Source organism: Lampetra fluviatilis, chromosome 4, assembly GCF_964198595.1.
Source record: "Lampetra fluviatilis chromosome 4, kcLamFluv1.1, whole genome shotgun sequence".
NCBI lineage: Eukaryota > Metazoa > Chordata > Hyperoartia > Petromyzontiformes > Petromyzontidae > Lampetra > Lampetra fluviatilis.
Genome location: NC_136278.1, coordinates 11467650 through 11492056, shown reverse-complemented (window position 1 = coordinate 11492056; position 24407 = coordinate 11467650). Strand labels below are relative to the sequence as shown.

Here is a 24407-nt window from a genome sequence, read left to right as displayed (position 1 = left end):
AAACCAGTTCTGCTGGTTATTATACATTTGCTTTGTTTTTTTCCCAATACCGCAGCTTATCCATCCCTTCTCCTGTCTTAAGCTCTAGAAGGTGCATTCCAGATGTTAAAGCCGCGGTTTCTGTTTAAGACTTTTTAGAAGTATGACAGCCCACATTGAGACGTCAAAGTACTGTATGGTTTCCTTGACCATCGTTGTTGGTGGCTGGGTAACCTCGTGGTCATCGCAAACTAGATGAGAAACTCGTTTAGACAGAAATGCCGAGTCCTCGATTTACGCGGGAGATGCGTTCCTGAAAAGTGCCGCATTAAAGCGAAAAACGCGTTCAGTGAAAGCAATTTCCCCATAAGAAATAATGTGAGGATAAAGTTTAGCGAGATACGATGTACGCACACACAGTAAGATGGTGGGACACATAACTGAGGGTACGCCGCCGCGCTGCTGTTTCATTCCACATCCTGTATCGTGTATCGCTCAGCCATGCGGCTCAAGGAAGTAGTTTGTCGACCGCCCACAAACCGTATTATAACGGGGGGCATATTCTGTGTTGCAAAGTGTTCCCTAATGGAATAACCGTGTTACAGCAAAAGCGCCTTGTGTGAACACGTGTTAAGCGAGGACTCTCTGTCCAGCGAAATCCGTAATTGTGAGCACTCGATGGGTCTTCCCATCATGCCCTGCTGCATGGCACGTGATATCACCGTAACCCGGTGGTCATCACGTCTTTACAGTTTTGCACAGAATGCTGCACTGCTGCATGGCACGTAGGCCTCGGCAAGGTAAGGTAAAAGTTAAAATGTAAGAAAAACGAGCCTACCTTTACCCTACCTTTTACCTTACCACAATACAATCACTCTACCCTACCTTTTACCCTTTAGCAGGTAAGGTAAAAGGTAAAAAGCAACGAGCCTACCTTTACCCTACCTTTTACCCTTATCCCATACAAATTACCCGATTACAGGGTAATTACTGGGGTACTAAACATGAAAAAGGTTTATAACGGTAAATGCTAGGTAGAGCGCTTTATTCATATAGAATACTCTCGATGATTCCAATTTTACACGCTTTCTTTGAACTCACTGTCTGTTGTTGTTGTATCCTCAAATTTTGTAACTCAATTTTAACCCACTTCCCAATATGGTATAGACTGCAAACTTGGTATACTCATGTCATACTGATGACAACACTATATTCTATCATAACAAATATCTGTTTTTAAACATTATTTTTTTATGTTATGTTTGGGCTTTGGCAACTGCTGAAGACCATCATTAGCAGGAAGTGTTACTACCTAGGCCACATTGCCCGAAACGACCACAAATACCAGCTATTAAAGCTAATCCTGGAAGGAAAAATCGAAGGGAAAAAACGACCAGGACGGCCAAAAACGACATGGCTCAGTAACATCAAAACATGGCTACAATTAACAACAGCACAAACTCTACACGCCGTGCTAGACCGGGACCAATATCATCGTGAAGTCGCACACGCCGTTAGGCAGCACTAAAGAAGAAGAAGGGCTTTGGTCTATTTGTCCACGGTCAACTCACATTGGCTGTAATTGGCCACGGTCTCTTACGTTATGGCAAGCTTCGGGGCCACTTCCTGGAGTCGTGGAGTTCTGCCATTACTCGTACATTTCATAAAAGTTTGTTTTTAAAAAAGTTATATTTTTTTAAATATAACTTATTAAATGGAGGCCACGGACTGCTCCACGGAGCTTTTAGCGGTAAACAAGGTACCGTATTTACCGGGTAATACTTCGCGCTACCTTTACCCTACCCTTTACCTTACCCCTTGGCATGTCAACACCTTTACCTCTTTACCCTTTTACCCGGTAAAAAGGGTAAATTACCTTACCTTGCCGAGGCCTAATGGCACGTGATATCACCATAACCCAGTGGTCATCACGTCTTTACAGGTTTCCACAGAATGGACGGTACCAAGTCCCGCAGAAGCCGTGGAATAACCAGATATTCACTGCTATAAAGTGGACTTTAAGAACCATGGGGCATTGTTTACAAGTCAACAGTTCCCATTTAACTGCGTTATGCTCCTCTACCAACCAGGATGCAGATGACCACAATACAGTTCTTCAGGATCTGTTGATATTTTTTGCGTAATGCACGAGGTTGAGTGCTTTTTGTACGTATTTCTGATTGTTGTTTGAAATTCATGGTTTGCGAGCCTGCGCTGATTTTTCTGTTATAGTGATGCTGTTTTCTCATCATTCACAGACTCGAGTAAGCTTACTACTTGCCACTGTTATAAGATATCACAAATTTTAAAACAAATTTACGTGCACAATTTAGTGACCTGCAAAAATGTAAGAACTATTCGCACAGTAAATTGGCCATCCAGATCTTCCTCAAGATAGTCATTGAGGTTTGGTGGGTTCTCGCCTAATTACATAAGAAACGACATTGAAATCCAGGTTTAAAACAAATTAGACGTGGTACGGACTTGCTAAGGTGGTCTCTAAGAGTGCAGTACCGTTCCCTCGCTGACTTTTGTCTGTGAGATGTAACACACCACAGAATCCCGTGGGATGCAATATCAGTGAAGAGGTAACATTCCATTCTATTCGTGCGCATGACAATATGTTGAGGAGCTGAATTCTAGTGTCGAGGTGTCCTCGCCATGAGAGGACTTCGGAGAGACAATTTGTGTAGTTTTGCTATCCCTCCGTTGAAGGAGGGACAGTGGTTTTAAAATATGGACCAAGTGTGGGTGCATGGCCACAATTGCACTACTTTGGCTTGTCTTTAATGTATGTCTTTGTATGTCTATGAATATATGTATTTCTAAGAGTCTATATTTGTATTTATATTTGTCTCTGTGTTTACTATATGATCCATAGCTTCGTTTGCATGGCCACAACCACTATTTTCCATTCACGAAGGAGGTGTGAGCATCGGCCTATTGATCTTCTGATGCGGTTGATGGTTACACCATCAAGGGGTCACGTTGCAACCCGACCGGTAGCAATGGGCAAGTAAAAAGGTGCAGAGGCAGAAGTGTGGTTTTTCTCGCCGACAAAATGCCAACTTGCGCATCTGGAAATTGGTGAGCCGCCGTGACCTTGGTTCCTCTGCTGCGCGTCGCGTTTCGCGGAACGCACGGCATGCGTGGCGCTCGCTGCATGCAAAATTATTTTCGTGAAACGGAAACTCTGCTGGAAGTTGTCCCTGCGTGGTATGTTTTGCAGGGGGTGTGTTTGCTCCGTAAGGACTATAATTAGAGTGTTTGCTTGATATAATCTATCTCCAGCTCTGTGCCAGTACACTGCTGGATGAAGGCCTGCCCCCACACTGTGTTGGTTTATCGAGGGGGTTTTATCATACATCACCACAACAGTGGGTTGGTGAAGGAGGGCCTGAAAATTATTTCGGACATCACTCTGCAGTTATGTTAGTCGTGGCCGGAAATGAACTTGCCTCGGTGGCGAGATGTTAACTACCTCGCAAGGTATTCGGGAGGTCATAGGTCCGATCCCCACCCTGTCGCCTGCTGTAGATTTGGAGTTTGCGTGTCTCTCTCTCTCATCATCATGGTGGCTAGGAGATGTTAACTACCTCGCCTGGTATACGGGAGGTCATAGCTCCGATCCCCACTGTCGCCTGCTGTAGATTTGGAGTTTGCGTGTCTCTCTCATCATCATGGTGGCTAGGAGATGTTAACTACCTCGCCTGGTATACGGGAGGTCATAGGTCCGATCCCCACTGTGTCGCCTGCTGTAGATTTTGAGTTTGCGTGCCCCTCTCTCTCATCATCATCACTGTGGCGAGATGTTAACTACCTCCCCAGGTATACGGGAGGTCGTGGGTTCGATTCCGACCCTGACGCCTGCTGTATATATTTGGAGTTTGCGTGTTCTCTCCGTGGTCTCGTGGATTTTTCTTCTGGTTCTCCAGTTTTTCCCTCCACATTTAGAAACTTGCGTTTTAAAGTATTTGGCTGCTATCAATTTCCACATGATAAGCCACTTCGTTGAGCTATCATTTGTGGCCAGGTCGCTTCTGAAAAGAACTATATAGCTCAGTGGGCCTTACCTGGTTAAAGAAAAATGGCCCGATTCAGAGCACAGTCGGTGAACCACTGCACTGCCACTCTTCTCTGTATACTTAATAGTGCTTATAAAAATACAGACACCTTCATTGGCATAGCATCCTCACAGTTAAGGCAACTACGTGTATATTGCATTCGTGTGGAGGTATGCATCATAAGCAATTGATTCCTTGAGTAGAAACCAGTGAGAGTTTTAACACTCGGGTTCAGCGATGCTTGAAGGTATCTTATCAAACGCATGCGACACCAGGATTGGCAATGCTTGCAGCCCCTGTATCGCGTTACTCTTACAACGATCTGAGAAGTGCTATGAATGTAATTGTATTCGGATGCCAATCACACTAAAATGGAAATGTGGTTGATTCTGGACCATAATATTTTGAAATTGGCTGCATCGCATGGCTTTACTGGATATGGGCATTCCAAACGTATTGACTATGTCTTTGTACGCTGTGTTGGGTAATACCGTTTTGATACTGGGCCATCTACTCGCTCATTGACAAATGACACCAATGCAGGACTACAGAGTTCATATCTCAATGTTAAATTCAAGGGCCAATAGAGGCAATTCAACCCCACCAATACCTGCTTCGGTATTTACTACGTGCATTATATAAAATATCTAAATCGAGATCCCAGTTTTTGTTTGTAATGGTAAACCTTATGCTTGTTATATACAAGGAGGGGAGTTTTACGAACACTGTGGTTTAATAACATATTTATGGTGCCTATTTATCACGCTGTGAATTGGTTGTAGGTAATTTGGGCGCCGGCGGTGGCGAGATGTTAATTAGCTCACTTGGTATGCAGGAGGTCGTGGGTTCCAACCCGACTCTGTCGCCTGTATTATTTGAAGTCCGCGTGTCTCTCTCCCTGTGGTCGTGTGGATTTTTCTCCAGGTTTTTTCCTCCATTTAGATTCCAAAGAACACAGGATGAGATGTTACTCTCCTTTGTGCAAGCACTTCCAAGAGTTCATGAACAGTGAGCCTGGTGAAATTTGGGGAGCGCATCGTCAGTAGTGAACCTTTGGTTCCTAGGGTGTTTCGGCCTTTCATACTATACACCCTCCCCAAAGGCGGCCAGCGACAGGGTGATCAATCCTACGCTTGCGTCCCATTCCCAATTAGTCATAGGAGTTGCCTTGTTGTTGATAGCCAACATCTCATGGGACTATGCATGGCAGGGGTGTCCTCCTCCCTGAGTCAAGCATTGTTGACTGCATACCTCCTGGCCCTCTCACTTTGGGGCCCAGCTGGGGTCTTTCCTCTTCATCCAGAGCCACTGACTGCTGCCTTCTGCCGCCTCTGATACAGCTCTGATTGCCGAACGCTGGCTCTGGCCCTTAATTCCCAGGTCTCTAAGCAGTCTGGTTGTAGATATTGCCACAAAACCTCTGCAGCCCACCTCCACTGGTCGGACTTCTGTGTTCCAGCCATGATGCCGTGCTTCGGCAGCTAGATCGGCATAGCGCAGATGTTTTCGCTCATAAGCCTCATCTACTGAGTCCTCCCAGGGTACTGTGAGCTCAATGATGAAGACCTTCTTGAGCGAACGGGACCAAAGCACCATGTCAGGTCTTAGGGTGGTGGTTGCTATCTCCGGAGGAAACACAAGTTGCCGGCCAATGTCAGCTAGCATTTTCCAGTCGCGGGCCAAGCGCAGCTGGTCTCGCTCTATTGGTGTAGAGCCGCTCTTCGGTGGTTTAGCCCCTTCGCGGACAAAGGTCGTCCGTAAGGGGTGTGATGCTGCTGGGGGGTGGTAGGGAGTTGGTGGCAGCTCGCTTGTCCTCCAGGGCGGACGCAAGGTTTTTAAGGACTTGGTTGTGACGCCAAGTGTAGCGTCCTTGGGTGAGGCTTGTTTTACACCCTGTGAGAATGTGCCTGAGGTTGGCTGGCATGGAACAGAGGGCACAGTCCGGATCTTCACCATACCATTGGTGAAGATTAACTGGTGTTGGAAGGACGTCATATGTTGCTCTGATGGAAAAACTCAACCGCCTCGCTTCCATGGCCCACAGATCCTTCCAGCTGATCTTCCTCTTCTCCACACTGTCCCATCGAGTCCACTGTCCCTGTTTGGCAAGAGAGACTGCCTTGGCCCACCTTGCAGCCTCCTCCTGATGGCGTACTTCCTGCACTACCATCTTCTGCCGCTCTGGTGCAGTGGCCTTACTCCACGCAGCATGGCTAGTTAGCCCAAGGCCTCCTCTCCCTTGCTGAACATGACCCACAATGTCAGCATGTCTGAGGGCTGCTGTTGCCTCCTGGACTGCTTTTCCTGGCCCCCATTTGCGCCTAGTTGCCAAGGTCGGCGCGTTGTTGCTCACCACTGGGTCTCGAGATTCATTCAGTGTCATCTGGAGCCTGGTTTTTGCACACTTGAATTCCTCGGTTAGACTGGTGAGGGGCAGCTTGAGGACACCATCTCCATAGAGGCCTATGGTGGTAAGGCATCGTGGAACTCCGAGCCACTTCTTTAAGTAGCTCGTGACTCCTCTTTCCATCTTCTCCACTGTTGAGATTGGAACCTCATACACTGCTAGGGGCCACAACACCCGGGGTAGGAGACCAAACTGCAGACACCAGGCCTTTAACTTTCCAGGTAGCTGGGTGTTGTCGATGGACTGTAGGCTACTACTGATGTCTTTGCGCAGCTGTTGCACCTGGTCTTTGTCCTTCAGGCTTGCATCATACCACCTTCCAAGGCTTTTTGCCGGCTGCTCAGACACTGTTGGGATTTGGTCATCTCCGATGAAGAATTTCAGGTCACAGAGTACTCCCTTCACAATCGAGATGCTGCGTGATTTGGATGGCTTAATCTTCATACGGGCCCAGCTGATGTTCTCCTCGAGTTTTCTGAGCAGTCTCCTGGTGCATGGGACAGTGGTGGTCAATGTTGTAATGTCGTCCATGTAGGCTCTGAGTGGAGGGAGGCGAAAACCAGAGTCGACTCGCTGTCCACCAGCAACCCATTTTGAGGATCTGATGATAACCTCCATTGCCATTATGAATGCCAATGGAGAAATGGTACATCCCGCCATTATACCTACATTCAGGCATTGCCATGAGGTGGTGAACTCTGAGGTGGTGAAGCAGAACTGCAGATCCTGAAAGTATGACTTCACCAGGGTTGTGATGGTGTCCGGTATGTGGAAAAATCTGAAGGCAGACCACAGGAGTTCATGGGGCACTGAGCCAAATGCATTGGCGAGGTCGAGGAAGACTACATGGAGGTCCCTTTTCTCTACCTTGTTCATTTGGATCTGGTGCCAGATCATGCTGGAATGTTCCAAGCAGCCAGAGAACCCTGATATTCCTGCCTTCTGTACAGATGTATCACGTACACATTCCTTTGCAGGTACTCGGCCATCATCTGGGCAATGATCCTAAAGAAGATTTTACCCTCGACATTCAGTAAGGAGATTGGGCGGAATTGGCTGATGTTCACTGCATCCTTCTCCTTAGGGATCAGGACCCCGCCTGCCCTACGCCACACTTTGGGTATTATCTTCTTTTGCCAAGCTGTTCTCATGAGCCTCCAGAGGAACTTCAGGACGTCTGGTGCGTTCTTATACACTTTGTACGGGACTCCATTTGGTCCCGGGGCTGATGCTGTTCTTGCCCTTCGAACTGTGTTTTCCACCTCTTTCCATGTCGGAGGGCTGGTCTCAATATGATGTTCCGGGGGTTCAATGGGTGGGATATCTGATGGGATGGCCAGATGTTCATGTCGCTTTGAGTCAAAGTTTGTTGTTCTCAGGTGCTCTTCTAGGTCTATCTTTGTTGTTTTTAGAACTCCACTGTTTTCCTTCGTGAAGAGACTTTTAAGGAACTTGAAGGGATCTTTATAGAATCGAGTTCTAGTTTGTTCTTTCTTCCTTCTGCGCTTCCGTAGGTTCTCTGCTCTACGGAGGGATGCCAACCGGATTTTGATGTCAGCCTGAAGTGCCTTTATGCCCTCCTTTTCCACTTCCGAGGCTTTCTTCCACTGTTTCTTAAGCTGTCTCCTTTCTTGAACGAGGCGCTTGATTTCTTGTTGCCTCCTGCAAACTGGTGGGGTTGGTACCTTTCTCCCGCCTTTTGCCTCTTGCACTCCAAAGCTTTCTGCCCCGTACTCATAGATGATGTCCCCCATCCTCTCCAACTTCTTCTCCACTGTGCCTCGAAGTTTCTCGAGGGTCAAGGTAAGGTCAGTATTCACTGTTTCCCACAACTTCTTGTCACTGGCGCCAGGCCACTTCACATACGGTCTGTGCCCTGGTAGTCTCCTCTCGACTGCAGGTCTGGGAGGCTGGGTGAGTTCCACTCCTGTTGTTGGTTCCACCTCAGTTGTTACTTCGGTGCTTGAGTTTACGTCCTCCATGACAGTGGTACTGATGCACTGCAAACTATGGTTTGCGTCCAGTTGCTGTGCTTCATTCGACTGATTTGATCGCTTTCGCAGAAAGTAATCAATGCGAGGCCTCTGTCTCTCTTTACCCAAACACCCCTTCTTCCCCTGGTGGATCCTCAACCCATGGTGTGATGTAACTTTCCTCCAACCACAGACACATACCTGCATCTGTTTGTGGCCTGCTGTTGCAGCGGAACTTGTGACAGTTGCTGTGGTGTTCTCTTGTGCTATGCTCTCATTACTCGTAGTCGTTTCCGGTCCAGTCGTTACCATGTTGTCAGTCGATGAGTCATCTTCCGCCCCCGCTCTCGCAGACTCTAGGTGGTCGTGTTGATTTTTCTCCAGGTTTTTTCCTCCATTTAGAATCAAGCCACTTCATTGAGCTATCGTTTTTTTCTGAAAAAGAGTTAAACAGTTCAGTGGGTCTTACCTGGTAAAATAAAAGTACAGTAAATTACAAACCCGAGTGATGACCGACTGTGAGCAAGTCTCTTCCCCCAATGTCAGGTTAAATATAATCGTTTGTTAACACTTGGAGACTGCCACATATACCGTGGAAATGCTCATTAGACGATTTAATTATGAGTGACTTAATCCCCATTGGCTGTGACTGCACAGTGTTTGTGTGAAAAATCATCTTCCTTACATATTACCCTCATGCTTCCCAGCATAGCCCTTTATTGGCCATACTCTGGTTTTTTCGGTAAAGTCACACGTTCAATAATTTCAATAACGGTGCCTGGTTATCGTGCTGTGATTTTCGCATTTCACGTTTTGAGTCGCTCAACTGAAGTGCATTGGGCCCCCCCACCCTCGCACCCCCCCCCTGCCGATGCCACAATTCACGTCGTGTTCAGGGCGCCTGGACGATGTCCCGCGGTGTCACTCGGCGGGGGCAAGATTTGAACCCTGACCCCCCCCCCTCCTCCCAAACAATCTGTTTCCCCGGAGGCGATTTCTCGCTAATCACTATCCACGATATTTTCCCCCTTCTTTTGTTCCACGCCAAAACACTGCCTGCTATTTTGTTGGCCTCATTCTGCCTGAAGATTTCCTCCCTTGCACTGTCATCTTATCCTATTATCAAAGTCATAATTTCTAGTTCGCAAAGCATTATTTCGGCAGAGGCGCATCAGAGCTCATCAATTAAATAAAAATAAACCATCGTTCGTGTTTGGCACGTCCAAATCATCTACAGACATACCATGAATGAGCAATCGATAAAAATTATCAGGTGGCTGCAGATATGACTCGACCCACATGTAAGACAGGCACCGCGTGGCTTGCCACCCCCCCCCCCCCTTTGCAGTGTCTCATCATCTTGTCCCTCCTTCCCCCGTCCTGAATCACGTCTGCACTTATCGTTAAGCATTTTCCAGGAACAGATGGAAATGTGTCGTTGGAAAGCGTGATTGCGCAGTGCCCCCCACCCAGTCCTCTGCCCCAAATAAAACAGTGGCACGCCCCGGGCGTCATTGCTCGTTGTTGGGAGAGACGTCAGCCCGCCAGTCATGGATGCAAGTTTGCTTTTGTGCGATGGGGTAGTATTCCCCCGACTCTAGGATGGCGATAGCTGCGCTTGATATTTTGTCTGGTGGGGGGTGGGCAGGCAGCCGCGGGTGGTGAGGTTTCTCTTTTTTAAAGAGGAAAGGCAGCTGTTCCCATGTGTTGACAGGTTCTGACAGAAGGTCTAGACCAGGGGTCGGCAACCTACGGCTCCGGAGCCGCATGCGGCTCTTTACGGGCTGCTTCTTGACGATATGTACGTATGTACAGTATGTACTCAGATGCATTGCGGCTCTTGAAATACTGAATTTTGTACCGAATTGGAAAGAAATGGCTCTTCTTGTTATTTTGGTTGCCGACCCCTGGTCTAGACCCTACTATCAACCTCATAACCATCGGCAATGGAGGACTTGGGAATGGTAGACGAACAGGCAGTCGCAATCGAGGGTAACGAGTTTTGAAGTTCAGCGGCATGGTTTACGGTGCAGGAGACAAAGCGTTTAGACTGCCAGAATAAAATATGTCGGCAGGGAGAAGTTATCTCCCTCGCCTGGCATGCAGGAGGTCGTCGGTTCAATCCCGGAGCCTGACGATGCCTTCTGTGGAATATTTGGAGTCCGCGTGTTCTCTCTCCCCCGTGGTGGTCGCGCGGATTTTTCTCTGGGTTCCTCCGGTTTTGCCCTCAAACATTTATAAACACGCGGTGTTTAGATTCATTGGCTCCGACTATAAATTGCAACATGTGATAATACAAGCCACTTCGATGAGCTATCATGTGTGACCAGGTCGCCTCTGAAACGCAGCTCGGTGGGTTTTACCGGGAAAATAAATAAATGAGTAGAAGGGCAGTGGCCACTCGAGGACCTTCAGAAGAGGCGATAGGATGCAACACGTCCATGATGGGAGTGGCATAAGAGATCGACAGGGGCTGGATCATGAATCACGTGGAAAGGGTATTTTTTTTTGTTATAGAGTTGACTTTGGCAGGCTACCCCCAATGTGGGATAAATATTCTGTTTTGGGGTAGACCCACAGGTTGTGCAGTGTTGGGAGTTGCTCTTTTTTGCGAAACTGAGATTGGTATGAAAAAACTACCTCTTTTCGTGAAAAAAATCAACTCGGGACTGCAATCACTCGTGATTATTTATTATTTTTTTTCTGGTCGAGTTACATAGAATGCCATCTTCCGGTGACAACACATTGGCCAAGATCTTCCGTAACCGATAGATGTATCGGTTTAGAAGTCGACGCTTCATATAAACACCGTGTTTTTGCAAACTAGGTGGTTACGGAGGTTTACTTGACAGCCCATCTCGGTGTGTTGCCTCACCGATTCTCCCATGTCGAAACTGCTCCCGCGAGCTTTGCGCAGAGCCCATGAAGGGACCACTCTGTCAGTGCCAACACCTCTGCTGACTTCCTAGGACGCTTCTAGATTTGAAGCTTTCGTGACTGCAAGGATTCATACTCTTAGTTCTTTCGGTAAAGTCACGTAGGTAAAAAATGAAATTAAAATTAATAAAATAAAAATCACGACGTTTCGGAGGCAACACAAGTCTCCGTCATCAGGTGGGACCGTCACAGCCAGATTTGCTGCATCACTTTACCTACGTGACTTTACCGAAAGAACTAAGAGTATCATTCCTAGGACGCTGCAATTGGCGTGACGGTTATTAGCTCGCTGGACTTGTGATCCAGACGTCTCCGTTTCGATTCGACCTCCCAGCGTGGCAGTTGAGACAGCGGTGGGGGAGGCGGCCCACAGCATGGTTGAGTCAACAGGGCGCGCATGTGTGGCGAGGTAAAGTGTTGATACTCTCACCTCTTCCAAGATGTCTGGCCAGTGTAGGAAAAATAGACAAAATTACCCTCTGGAAGGTGCTCTCTGGAGCAGTGACGTGAGCAGGCAATTGCAGGGCTGCTCCTTTGCTCGTTTACCTCTCTCCCTGTTGAGGTGCCCAGCTACCCTTTGCTGTGGCTCCTCACCAGGGGGAGGTGATCGCTTATCCACCCCACAGAGATGATGATTATGAGAGTGGTGGCCGAGCCAACTGTGCCCAAAATATTAACCCCATGATCTCATGAATTGGGGGCCCTCCTGTTGCGTCGACTGAGCGATATCCCGCCTGTGCTTTATTATTAATGGCCATTACATTATAATTCCTCCCCTCTCTGTGTTAGCCCAGCTGGGTGCTGTGCGAGGGTTTGCTGGATGTCTGTTGAAAGGCCCTTCGCATGCGGCAGCGGCCCGAGCGATGTGTGCCAGGCCGATCCTTCCCATGGTACTTTGAATTGCCTCATGGCAGTGAATAAACAACACCTCGTAATAAACGTGTTCGTTATTTGTGTTGTTACTCAGCAATAAGAGGTTGGCATCAGCCATTTATCATCAGCTATGGTCAAGCCACTGCCGGATGAAGGCCAACAAGAGCCACTGCCCATAGATTTACAATGCTGCGATGTTAATACTCCACCTGGCACCAGCAAACCAACTGATGTCACGGCTAGATTTCTCTCCATGGATGCGTTCCATTCCATTTACGAGGCTCAATCGAAAATTATTGTTGACCGTCGGCCAGCATCCCTTCTCTAACGACGCAGTGGCGATGTTAACTACCTCGCCTTGTATACAGGAGGTAGTCGATTCGATCCCGACCCTGATGCCTGCTTTATATTTTGAGTTTGCATGTTATCGCTTTCTCCGCGTGGATTTTTCTCTGGTTTTCTCCATTCAGATTTAGTAACATGCGTTTTAGATTTTTTTGGCTGCTATAAATTTCCACGTGATAAGCCACTTCGTTGAGCTATCATGTGTGATATACCAGGTAGCTTCTGAAAAGAGCTATATAGCTGTGGGCCTTACCTGGTAAAATAAAATAAAAATCTGCTTTTTAGTTTTTTAAATAGTTTAGCGACGTGTTCTGCCCACGATCACTTACCTTTCTCATCACTTTGAACGTCAGAAGCCTTACGTGTATGTTCTCGAATCCAGGTGTTCTTTCTGTCACTCGATGTAATTTTTACAGGCTTATCACCTCTCCACGCTTCTTTGCACATTGCAAAAATGTTTTGGTTCAATTTGTTTTTCGTAAATGACCGTGTTTCTCATAACTGTTGACGAAGTTATAACGTCAAATGAGTGCGATGAATTATATAACAGTCTGGGATGGCAAAGTTGTCAGGACAAGTTGGCTTCTTTATGGCTTTAAACATCTTTCCCTGATGTGCATATTCCAGTGAGCTTCACAGAACATTGCTGCAGCCGATTAGACCAATAAATGATGCCTGCTGCAGAAACTACACGAATTATATTTCAGCCCTAAAGCCCTTACGATACATCCTTGGGGGGCGGAGGGGAAGAATTGAATAAGCTCCTGTAGTTGTAGCCTAATTAACAAGGGAAGTTATATGAATATTTTTACTTATTTCAAGAGCCGTAATTTCAATTCGTTTTTAATTGCAACTTGTAAAGGCGCGGCACAGTATTCGCTGGAGAAAGAGAGAGAGAGAGAACAATCCAGAGGCACGAGGGACCGCAGACAAGCAGCCAGTGGCCACGTGGTGAGCCAGAAACTACAGTTACCCAAGCTCTGCTGCCCTCTAGATATTAAGATTGTTTTCAGCCAATGAATGAGTGTGTTTACATGTGGGATGAAAACCGGAGCTCCTGGGGAAAAGACACACATGCGAGGGTACAACACTCTATCCCGTTATGGATGGAACAGATGAAGTCCACATTTGCTGTATCGCATTCTCCTCGAAAGACAGGGTATGGTTCCCTGTCGCTCGCGGGAAGGGCGTTTCACAACATTCGTGTGATCCGCCAACCCTCGCCTCCACGGTGCTTGATCCTTTGTAGTTCTCAATATATCAAATAACAGCATTATGACTGGAAAATACACATTTACCGTATATATATATGTTTTGCAACGGTCAAAAGATCATATCTCAAGTTTTAAGACCCAGTTGATTAAAACTTGCTTAAACAATCGCTGCTGGAGACTTATGCTTTGCAAAGCCAATTGACTGACTGTTGCACTAAAACATGTATTTATTTACGTGGAGAGACATAGTTCCAACCGCATTCACATGGGCTCAGCAGCATTGCCAGCGTGGGGGCAGGCAGGGGGTGCCTTGCCCCCCCCCCGTGGACAAAGCTACGAGTTGGGGGGACCCCCTTGATAACCACCATGAGAGATTTTTCAACAACAGTGTAAAAGAACAACAACTGATTTTGCGAAGACGGAGCGTCCCTACAGCGTTAAATGTTCGAGACCGTGAGCGTAACGATGTGATTTAGGAAAGAGGAGCCGGGATATATAATAGCCTTGGTGCGATCGTGTGAGACAAATACAATATTGGGGGGGCCCACTTGACCGATTGTTGTCGTACCCCACCGAGCTGATAAATGTAGTTACTGCGCGCAGCTGCATGGGCTTTTCACGTAGCGTCGTGTGATTGCGAGCATCCGATCTTAATGCCACTCTCTAATAGCAATCGTATTTTGGAAGCACGGATATGCAAGCACATTCACAATTGTTTGCCGCAAAAAATATGTTTTTTTTTGCGCATGGAAACTCATATCTGGTTGCAAATGCAATCTTGGATTCTCAAGGGCTTGGTCGCCCATGAAGGGAGTGCATGGTCGCAGGGCAGGTAGTTTTCTTGTTTGCATTCCAGTGTTTATGATTTGCATTGTGATGTTGATTTATGCAGCTGTATACAAAACAACCTCTGTTTCCGAGTGAAAGCTTTACCATGCACTTTGTTAGTAAGATCGTAGAGCCCTGGGGGGCTTGGCAATATATTTTTATGGAGCTGTGCTCGTTTAAACAATAAACAATAACTTTTTGGGTGCTGTTACCATAGTTGCACAGATGTCTGCACAAACACGAAAAGGACAAAAGTATTGTCGGCGTGCAGATCGTGGTTTCTCCAGTATTTTACCTGACCGCCTTTGTCTTCCCACCGCTAATGTTAATGCGCCGCACACCCATTGCTCATTTTAGGTTCATTTCACTTTGGGGAGGCCTAGGCAAGGTTTTAGATTCCAATTATCGACGGGGTTGTCGTCCACGCCCAGGAATTGAGCCAGGGTCACCAGGATTGATCTCTATGGCAACTGCTCCTGATACACACAACAATCCATACACACACTATTCCTGTATATCCTGTACAATACTTTTAATATACAAAGTAGGTGATTGCTGCCAAGACCGGGACAAGGCGGAGGTACAAGTCAGTGGGTAGATTGAAGGAGGATATGAGAGCACTTGTAGGAATGGCATGTAACCCTAATGCACCCTGCTTGCATTTTCATTGGTCCATCGCACGCGTTCAGATACGCTTCTGCGGCCGTCTGGAATGCTCTTGCCTTCCAATACTAGGAAGCCACTGGAGCTATGCACTTTTAAATTTATATTGAAAACTCATTTATTTAGAACTGCTTTTTGTGTTTAGTTTGTTGTCCTTCCCCCTGCATTACCCACTGGCAGAGCCAGGATTAAACAAATTGTGAACGTTGGTTCAACTCCCCCGCTGGGAGACGGAACCGGCAACCTCTGGATTGCAAGTCCAGTGTGCTGACCATTACACCGTGGTAGCATCTCTTATAATAGGATAAATCAGAAGTTGATAGTTTTATTACTCCATGGTGTTATATGTAAAACCATTTATCATTCGTTAAAAATTTGTTTTTCATCAATTAAATAGTGAAGTAATTGCGTGAATTTTTTGTTGTACAAATGTTTAAACTTAATTAAAAAAAAATATTCCTGGTGCTACTTTTTCACAACAAAGTGTGTACGTGTGTATGTGTTTCCAAAATATCAGCTAAATTACCTCAAGATATCCACCCATGACAATGTCACACCGAGCACATGCAAAATTACCACGTTCATTTGGTAAACCATGCGGATATACGGGCTCGTTGAGAATCTCAGCTTTTTTTAAGTCAAGAGGTTTTGATGATTGTGCAACATCTCAAGTGCACCTCGGTGCGAAGCAACAATGCTGGAAATCAAACGGCCTTGTGCAGCCGCCCATCAAGACGAATACCAACGCGCTCTCGTTATCCGCCTTCATTAAAAAAAGGCCCAACTGTCATTTGCTTCTGATCATAACCACCGTAAGCTGTACGTGTCCAGGTTGAACTTTTTTTAAATGTTTTTTTTTAGTTGATAAGAGCCCCGGTAAAAGGCACAGACATTGCGTAGGCCGAAGCCTGAACTCAGGACTCCTGGCATCTGGGAAGGGCAGAAGGTTGGGGCTCGTGCACGTTGAACCTTTAAAATGCAAACAGGGTGCACATTTAGATTTCATACGTGACACACACTTGTGAGCAATTCCGTTTGCCGAATTTAATTCCTTTACTGTTTTTGCCGCCGTGCTGAATTGGCGAGCACACTGGATTTGGAATCGAGAGGTTCCACTGGTTCAATCCTCGCGGCGCGGCGCTGCAGTTGAAACAATGCAGCAAGGTTTCTCAAATCCTCCTCCCACCCCAGCCTCTGTCCACCCAGCAGCAGAAGTTGTTACGGCACAGGTCAGAATCTGAATTTGTATTTATACTGGAGGAATCCGATGAGCTATGAAGCTGTAGTTTTCACAGATGGGGGGGTAAAGCATGGGTACTCCCACCTCTTCCAAGATGTTTGGCTTGGAAGAGTAAGCCAATTGTTCTCCAGAACTCCCTCTAGCGTAGGCGTCTCCGACAGCAGTGGCGTTAGTCAGTAAATGCACGGTTTCACCTTCACTTAATTTTGTTTAGTGTGGCATTTCAGCCAGAGGTCGCAAACGGGTTTTGATTCCTTACCCGTACCCAGCCGCACCAGGGTCGAAAACGGGTACCCGTACCCGTACCCTACCCGATACCCGGCTACCCATACCCGGCTGGCTATCGGGTAGGGTACGGGTATCGGGTACCCGATTGCGACCTCTGGGATGAAGCCATGTTGCAGACGCGGGTGGGTTGATTCTAGGAACTTGAATTGTGAGAAGAGACAAGACGTTGGGAAATGAGTGATAAACGGTTACTCACCAGTGACTCACGGCCTACCCGTACCCGGCCGCACCAGGGTCGCAAACGGGTACCCATACCCAGCCGGGTACGGGTAGCCGGGTATCGGGTAGGGTACGGGTATCGGGTACCCGGTTGCGACCTCTGATTTCAGCTCACTTTTATTCTACTGCTTACTCCTGATTTACATGTTCTCGGTTCTAAACTTTGGAGGAAATTACCCCCACACAGTGCTGTGGAGATTCCTGAAGCTGTTCAATGGTGGAGGTGGAATCTCTGGGCGGAGTCCAGCAGAGAATGTTTTCTTTCCACTCCACGTCGTGGGTGAACACATTTCACGGGCGGGATTTACAGACATAGTCTAAACAGTGTACAGTAGTATTTTGTTCAGCGTGTAAAAAAAAGTCTCCCCACTCCTAAACACAGCAGAATGAAGATGTAGGTGACCGTGTGCGCGTGTTTGTGTATGCAGCAAATTTGTATAATTCTGCTATTTCTTTGTACGGTTTGAAAAGTCTTGGTGAGCCTCAGGACTAATCTTCCGTAGGTTGCCGCTTCAGAATGTTTGGTCACAAGACTACTTATTCTTAGGTTTTTCGGTAAAGTCACGTAGGTAAAAAATTTAAATTAATAAAAGTAAAATAAAATAAAAATCACTTTATTTTTATTTTACTTTTATTAATTTTAATTTTTTACCTACGTGACTTTACTGAAAAACCTAAGAATATGAAGCCTTGCAGTCACGAAAGCTTCAAATCTAGAACAAGACTACTTCTTGGCAAAGTCTCAAAACCCCCTGGACTAGTCACTCCAAAAACTTACCATGCAGCTCACCAATATCAGTGCCCAGATCTGTAAAGCTTTCTGGTAAGATTGTAAATGAATTCTTAACAAAAAAAATATATTCTTGTTTAATTGTGTCATGCTGTGTAAGGGTTTGATAAGGCGTGCCTGGCGTGCATATGCGTCTGTGCCACTGCTCGTGTTTTGTGTGTTCACCTCTAGACCTGCGACCCCTTCCCCCAACAACTAAAGCGAAGCGTCCTTTGTAGAGTCGCTTGTCAGCTTGCTATAACTGTGCACTGTTTGATATTCATGGCTCGTCAAACGTCAAAGTGTCTCCCTACCTCAGTGTCAGAAGTGCTCATCTCTTGGTAGGCCTAGACCATTGCTGGAAGTGCCACATTCCTATCATTTGGCCAGTATCATCATGTGAAAACAAACTGTAGATTGCCTATGAAGTGATACCAATTTGAGTGTACCACTTATAAAGCCATGTAACACTTGATTTATTGTTTATATATGTTTGTGTGCACACTGTGTAGCTTTACAAACTCAAAAACACAACAGTGGTGCGGATTGTGTAAAATGTGTCACTGATTTATATGTCAAGAGCTCAAGTGATTTTCGTGATTACGTCGTCAGAAAGTGAGAGAAAAGACCTCCAGTGAGAGAGGCGTGGCGATGCAGTGGGATTTAACAGCATTGGGGCAGTGAGCTTTGATGTCTGTGGACAGAGGGCAGCAGGCAGGAGGGGAAATGCGTATTTGCGTCATAGCTTTTGACCCAGTAAAATTCACTAAGACGTCTCTTTCTTGTTCGTTTGAGCACACTTAAGAAAATCGTGACAGCAATTCCCTCCGTTGGGATTTATGGCAGCTAATCGCGTGCACATTTCCACTGCCTCGTATTTGCATTCAGGCCGACGACGACCGGGGCACGTAGCGTGTTATTACAGAAGGCCCCACTCTGACATTTGCTGACCCAAGTCTCAGATTATATAAACGTTAAATGAAATAAACATGACCTCGTCCAAAACGTTTTTTTTCTCTCTTTTATCAACCCAGCGACGATCTATCGTCGCACGTAATCGCTGTTTACTCGAACGTTCATCTTTTGCAAAAAAAAACTTGTTTATATATGTTATTTTAAACGTAACCCTTAGATAGCAACGATTTCTGTTTCGGCATCCGGCATGTGCTACTGTTAGTCGCAAATCACGATTAAGCTATTGTCACATATCTTTTATTACAAACATTACTATGTTTAAATTAAATGTCTTATTTTCTTTACACCAGAAATTGCGGCGTTTTTGGTTTTGTATATTATTTATTATCTGTGTTGTTTATTTCTCTGTTTTAAGCAACTGTATCAACCACGCATGCAAGATTAATGGCAGTATTTCCCCCCCACATATCGTTGATTGTTTTGCCATCGATCCATCAGCTATGGAATGCCTCCCTGGCCTTTTGTGCCAGAATCTCTGAGGGAATGGAAATTCACATTTTAGTCCTCCGAATGCCTCCTAAAATACCACTGTGCCGGGCGGACACGGATGAACTGACTTTCCCCAGCCACGCTGGGATGGAGATGGTGCATTCAGTTCACTTTTTATTTTTTTGTCAAAACAATTGACTTTTTCAATACGTGAGCCAAATTTTCTCAGAGTTCTAGATAATTGCTGTCAATATTATATCTCCGTTTGTTATGTGTATTGTTAGGGTCAGTGATGACGTCATATTGCTTTATTTAAGACCGGGAGCAGGTAGATTGCTTCACTATTCTGGAAAATCGCCTGATAATGCTGGATGTTAAATTGTACATTTTGTGGATTTACTCTCCAACACACTGGTGGGATCAAGTAGTAACTAATTGCCTCGTTGTTTACGTGACAAATCCCTTACTGGCTGTGTCGGGTGGTGGAGGGTTACGACACATTTATACTTATGCAATCTAACCCAAAAACCTTTATTATGAATTGTTAGGGTGGTTTTGAAATATTGACCGTGAGGCAAAGGTCGCAAACGGGTTTTGATTCCTTACCCGTACCCGTACCCGGCCGCACCAGGGTCGCAAACGGGTACCCGTACCCGTACCCGGCCGTACCCGTACCCGGCCGTACCCATACCCTACCCGTACCCGGCCGGGTACGGGTAGGGTACGGGTATCGGGTACCCGATTGCGACCTCTGGGATGAAGCCATGTTGCAGGCGCGGGTGGGTTGATTCTAGGAACTTGAATTGTGAGAAGAGACAAGACGTTGGGAAATGAGTGACAAACGGATACTCACCAGTGACTCACGGCCTACCCGTACCCGTACCCGGCCGCACCAGGGTCGCAAACGGGTACCCGTACCCGGCTGGGTACGGGTAGCTGGGTATCGGGTAGGGTACGGGTATCGGGTACCCGATTGCGACCTCTGCCGTGACGTTACCTAACTTGTGGAACTCCCCAGAAACCCTGTGTTGTGTCACGCAGACCAATACCATCGGCTCAGGATACACGAACGCTCGGTTGTGGAATTTCTAAGATAAATTAATAAAAGATCGTGCGGCAGTATTGCCGCGTCTTCCTCCCAGTTGCTTTTCTGCACAGCAAAAAGAAATTGATAAATGTCCAACCTAGAGACGAATTGTTCTTTTGCCGTGTGAAGATGCTCTGCCGACTGGGAATGGGAGTCGTGAGTTTCATTGAGCCTGACTCAGAGTCATGGGTGCAATGCAGCTTTATTAACATGAAAGTGTGTTAAAGTTTGAAGTAAACAAAAAAATATCCGTACTCAAATAAATATTGGGTGGTACTCATCCGCAGCTCCAATTAGCACGGTTGGCTACGTACGGTGCAAAAGAGGTCCAGCATACATTTATACATCCTAGCTTGTGTCCCTGGGGAAAAATTACATCTTCCCATGGCTGGCGACAGTCCCTCCATTGATGTCCACTGTTAACTTCTCACAAAGCCGTTATAATTTTAATAACTGACAGAATGATGAGCAGAGTCTCCTTCTGACTGGAATTTAAATTCGCAAGCCTCGTCTTTTGAGCTATGCTATGATGCCACCCGTCCAAAAAGTGAATTCACGTCTACATAAATAACAGTTTGTTGTTATCACACAGAGCATTTACAAAAAACTAAAATCTTTTTGTCGTGAGTCACCGTGTTGACTCGAATAGTTTGGTGTTGTTGTGTTGTTCCAAAAAACATGTTGTTTCACTTCCTGGATTTGTTTTTATTTCCCGACTTCTTGAATCTTGCCATGCTTGGCGTAGATTCCAGCGAAACAATCGTACTTGGTCCGTTCAACGCTTGTCCATCACGTGACAATTTAATTTGTTTGGCCGTCCCAGGTGATGCAGGGTCTTAACGACACACATTTGGCCAGTTAGTTACATTGGCTGACCCAAAAAAATTATAATTCCGGATCGTAATATTGTCTGTGAACACGCACGTGGTAAGTGAAAACACATGTCTGTTGGTTTGCCGTGCGCAGCAAACGGTCTGGAGGAGATGGTGGAGGAGCTCAATAGCGGCAAGGTGATGTACGCCTTCTGCAAGGTTAAAGACTCAAAGGCTGGCCTCTGCAAATACGTCCTCATCAATTGGGTGAGTGGTCCGAGTGTGTGCGTCTACTCGACAGTATGCGCAGTTTAAACTAAACTAAACTATCTTTATTTTACCAGGTTAGGCCCACTGAGCTGTGGAGTGACCTGGCCACAAAGGGTTACGCAACGAAGTGGCTTATCATGTGGAAATCTATTGCAGCCAAATACTCTAAACACATGTTTCTAAATGGGGAGGAAAAAACCGGAGGACCCGGAGAACAATCCGCACGACTACGGGGAGAACATGCTAAATCCAAACAAACAGCAGGCATCAGGTTCAGGATCGAACCCACGACCTCCTGTATACCAGGCGAGTTAGTTAACATCTCGCCACCGTGCAATGAAGCTTGTGGTTCACGCACTGTTGTACAGTCACAGTGACCCACATTCAATTCCTCGCCATGCACAACACGAGTAGTTGGCAATTTACATCATGGGCCCTCCTTTGCCAGTACCTAAATATGAGAAGGAGTTTTCCTGTTTTATCTAGCAACAAAACAGGTGTTAAGTTGTTAAAACACCAACCTGAAACTTTTTACAACGAATCATGTCTGCATTAACCACAATGCTTGTGGTCAAAATTCAAACAAAAAACACTGATAATATATGCATTGTCTTTGAAACTGATTGCTGTACGCCTTTTGACCTCACACCATTTGAGACGAGGCTCAAAAAAAAGCTGTCTCTAGTGTGGACCAATCAGTTTCAAGGACAATGCATTTTGACCACAAGTATTGTGATTAATGCAGACATGTATCCTTGTAAAAGGTTTCAGTTTGGTGTTTTAACAACTTAACACCTGTTTAGTTGCCAGATGAAAGGGGAAAAACTCATTCTCATAGTAGGCAATTGTAAACAGAAACTGGCTTGGGCTGGCCCTTGGTCGAGTCGGCCTCGAGTGAGTACCTTGTGTTGTGCGTTAAGGCCTCACATGACACTGGGTAGGCAAGGGCAGTGTGGCATGGGGTGCTGACCACAAACCCCCTCTCATGCAGTCTCACTCGGCGATCGTTAGCATCACTTGCAGCAACACCGTACAGGTAATGGTTGGGAGTCATATTTGTAATAAGTGGCATTGAAATGGGCAACACATTGAGATGTGACCCCAGAGATCTGTGTTTGATACCTGGTCGTGCGCAACACCAGTGTCATTGGCATCTTTTATCGCTTGTCATACTGTATTAGAAAAAAATTTGGCTGGCTGGCTGACGCACAGGTGATGTCACCGCACATATCCCCGTAATGGCGTTAACGTCACGCCTACCTCCCCCCCACACCCACCCTTCACCCCGGCCGTGTATCCCATGTAAATGGGCGGGCAGTGCTCGTCATGTAAAACTAATAATAATGTTATTGGCAATTATATTGCGCCCATAACGTGAGCAAACATCACGGAGCACAATCTATAAATAGGGTCTCTACTAGGTTGCCTCCACCTCAAATGGGTACAAGGTATGGATGAGTCGCCAGCACCATTGTTGGAGAGACAAAGGTGGCAGGTTGCAGTCCTCCCCCCACCACCAATGGCATGCCACCCTTTTACGGCGTTTTGCAAACACGTCGTCACTTTATTATTAACACCACGACCTGATTTGCATTGCCTCAAACGACACTTAGGTCGCTGACAGCGTCATCATGCGTCCTTTCTCGTTATCTGTCGCCGCTCAGCCTTCGCCTCCGCAACCTACCCTGTAAATCGCTTTGGTTGACGTCGTTTCGATATTCATTGTCGCACCTTTCAGGAAAGCATCCCTGACGTAAACCGGGCTATTGCTGTATGTTGTTTTGGCGTGTTGCAGTGGCGTAGCGGATTCACACACTGCACTATGAACCACAGCGACCCGGGTTCAACACCTAGCCATGGCTGACATCGGTGGTAGCGAGTAATCAAACTGAACCGGTCCTGGGCCTCTACTTAATAACCTGCACTGGGTAAAGAATAGTCAAACAAATTACCACTTAGTCTAGCAGTAGATGGGCCGAGGGCTCTAAATGATTATTTGCAGTATTTTCTCGTGTTTTCATGCGGTAGAATGATATCCCCATGTGAACTTCTCAGCTGCATACCTCTTGACAGCTCTTAGCCCCGTGTCGTGAATAACTTAAGTGCGTTTATTAATTCATTGTGCTGGTGGCAGCGATATCGTTACAGACATGTGAATATTTGGGTCACTGAGTCGGGGTTTACCGAATTATTGTTCTGTAATCTCCAACGCGTCGTATTTGACCTCAATAATGCAGTTTCAAAGACAATGCATATAATATCAGAGCATGTTTTTTTTGTTTGCATGTTCACCACAAGTATATGTGGGTAATGCAGACATTCTTTGCAAAAGGTTTCAGTTTGGTGAGTTAACATCTTAACACCTGTGTTATTGCCAGAAAGGGTAAAATCGTTTCTTATATTCTTATATCAAGAGATACATTTTTGCATGCTCGTGAAAGCCAAATAATAACAGTAATTGTGGATGATCCCAGGAAAAAGCGGGCGTTTTCAGCAGATTCCTTGCTTCTGTGGCTCATTACCGTGACCCTGGGCGCCCTCTCTGTGTTTTCATCTTGAGTAATTGCCTCCTTCCTGTTGCCGTTTTGCCAACTGGCAGATCGGAGAGGGAGTCAGCGATGGGAGGAAGGGCACTTGTGCTAACCACGTCAACTCCGTGGGCAACTTCTTCAAGGTAGGCTTTTGTATGTATGTATGTTGAACTTCTTTTGCATCGTACGTAGCCAACCGAGCTCATCGGAGGTGTGTAGGTAGTACAACAAATTAAACATCAAAGCAGTTCTAAAGAAATTAGTTTTCAAACTAAATGATTTAAAAGGGCATAGCTCCAGTGGCTTCCTAGTGTCAGAAGGGAAGAGCGTTCCAGACCCCAGCAGAAGCGCGTCTGAAAGTGTGCGATGCGAGGAACGTCTTTGTTCAGTCGTTAGCCTAAAGGCCCTGCGAGGATCACCAAATTGGAGTGATGGTTTATGCTTCTTGACAAGATCAGCGAGGTATTGCGGTTCATTTGTGGCTTGCACTTTTGTGTGTAACGG

General features: G+C 46.3%; 1 protein-coding gene across 3 annotated transcripts in view; it reads left to right on the top strand.

Annotated features, from left to right (window-relative positions):
• Positions 1 to 24407, top strand: part of LOC144931564 (drebrin-like protein) — a 105103-nt gene that overhangs the window by 26144 nt on the left and 54552 nt on the right. For all 3 annotated transcript variants that reach the window (XM_078855539.1, XM_078855538.1, XM_078855540.1), the window contains 2 exons: positions 21257 to 21369; positions 23972 to 24046. In XM_078855539.1, the coding sequence (XP_078711665.1) occupies positions 21257 to 21369; positions 23972 to 24046 (188 nt within the window). The remainder of the gene's footprint in view (positions 1 to 21256; positions 21370 to 23971; positions 24047 to 24407) is intronic.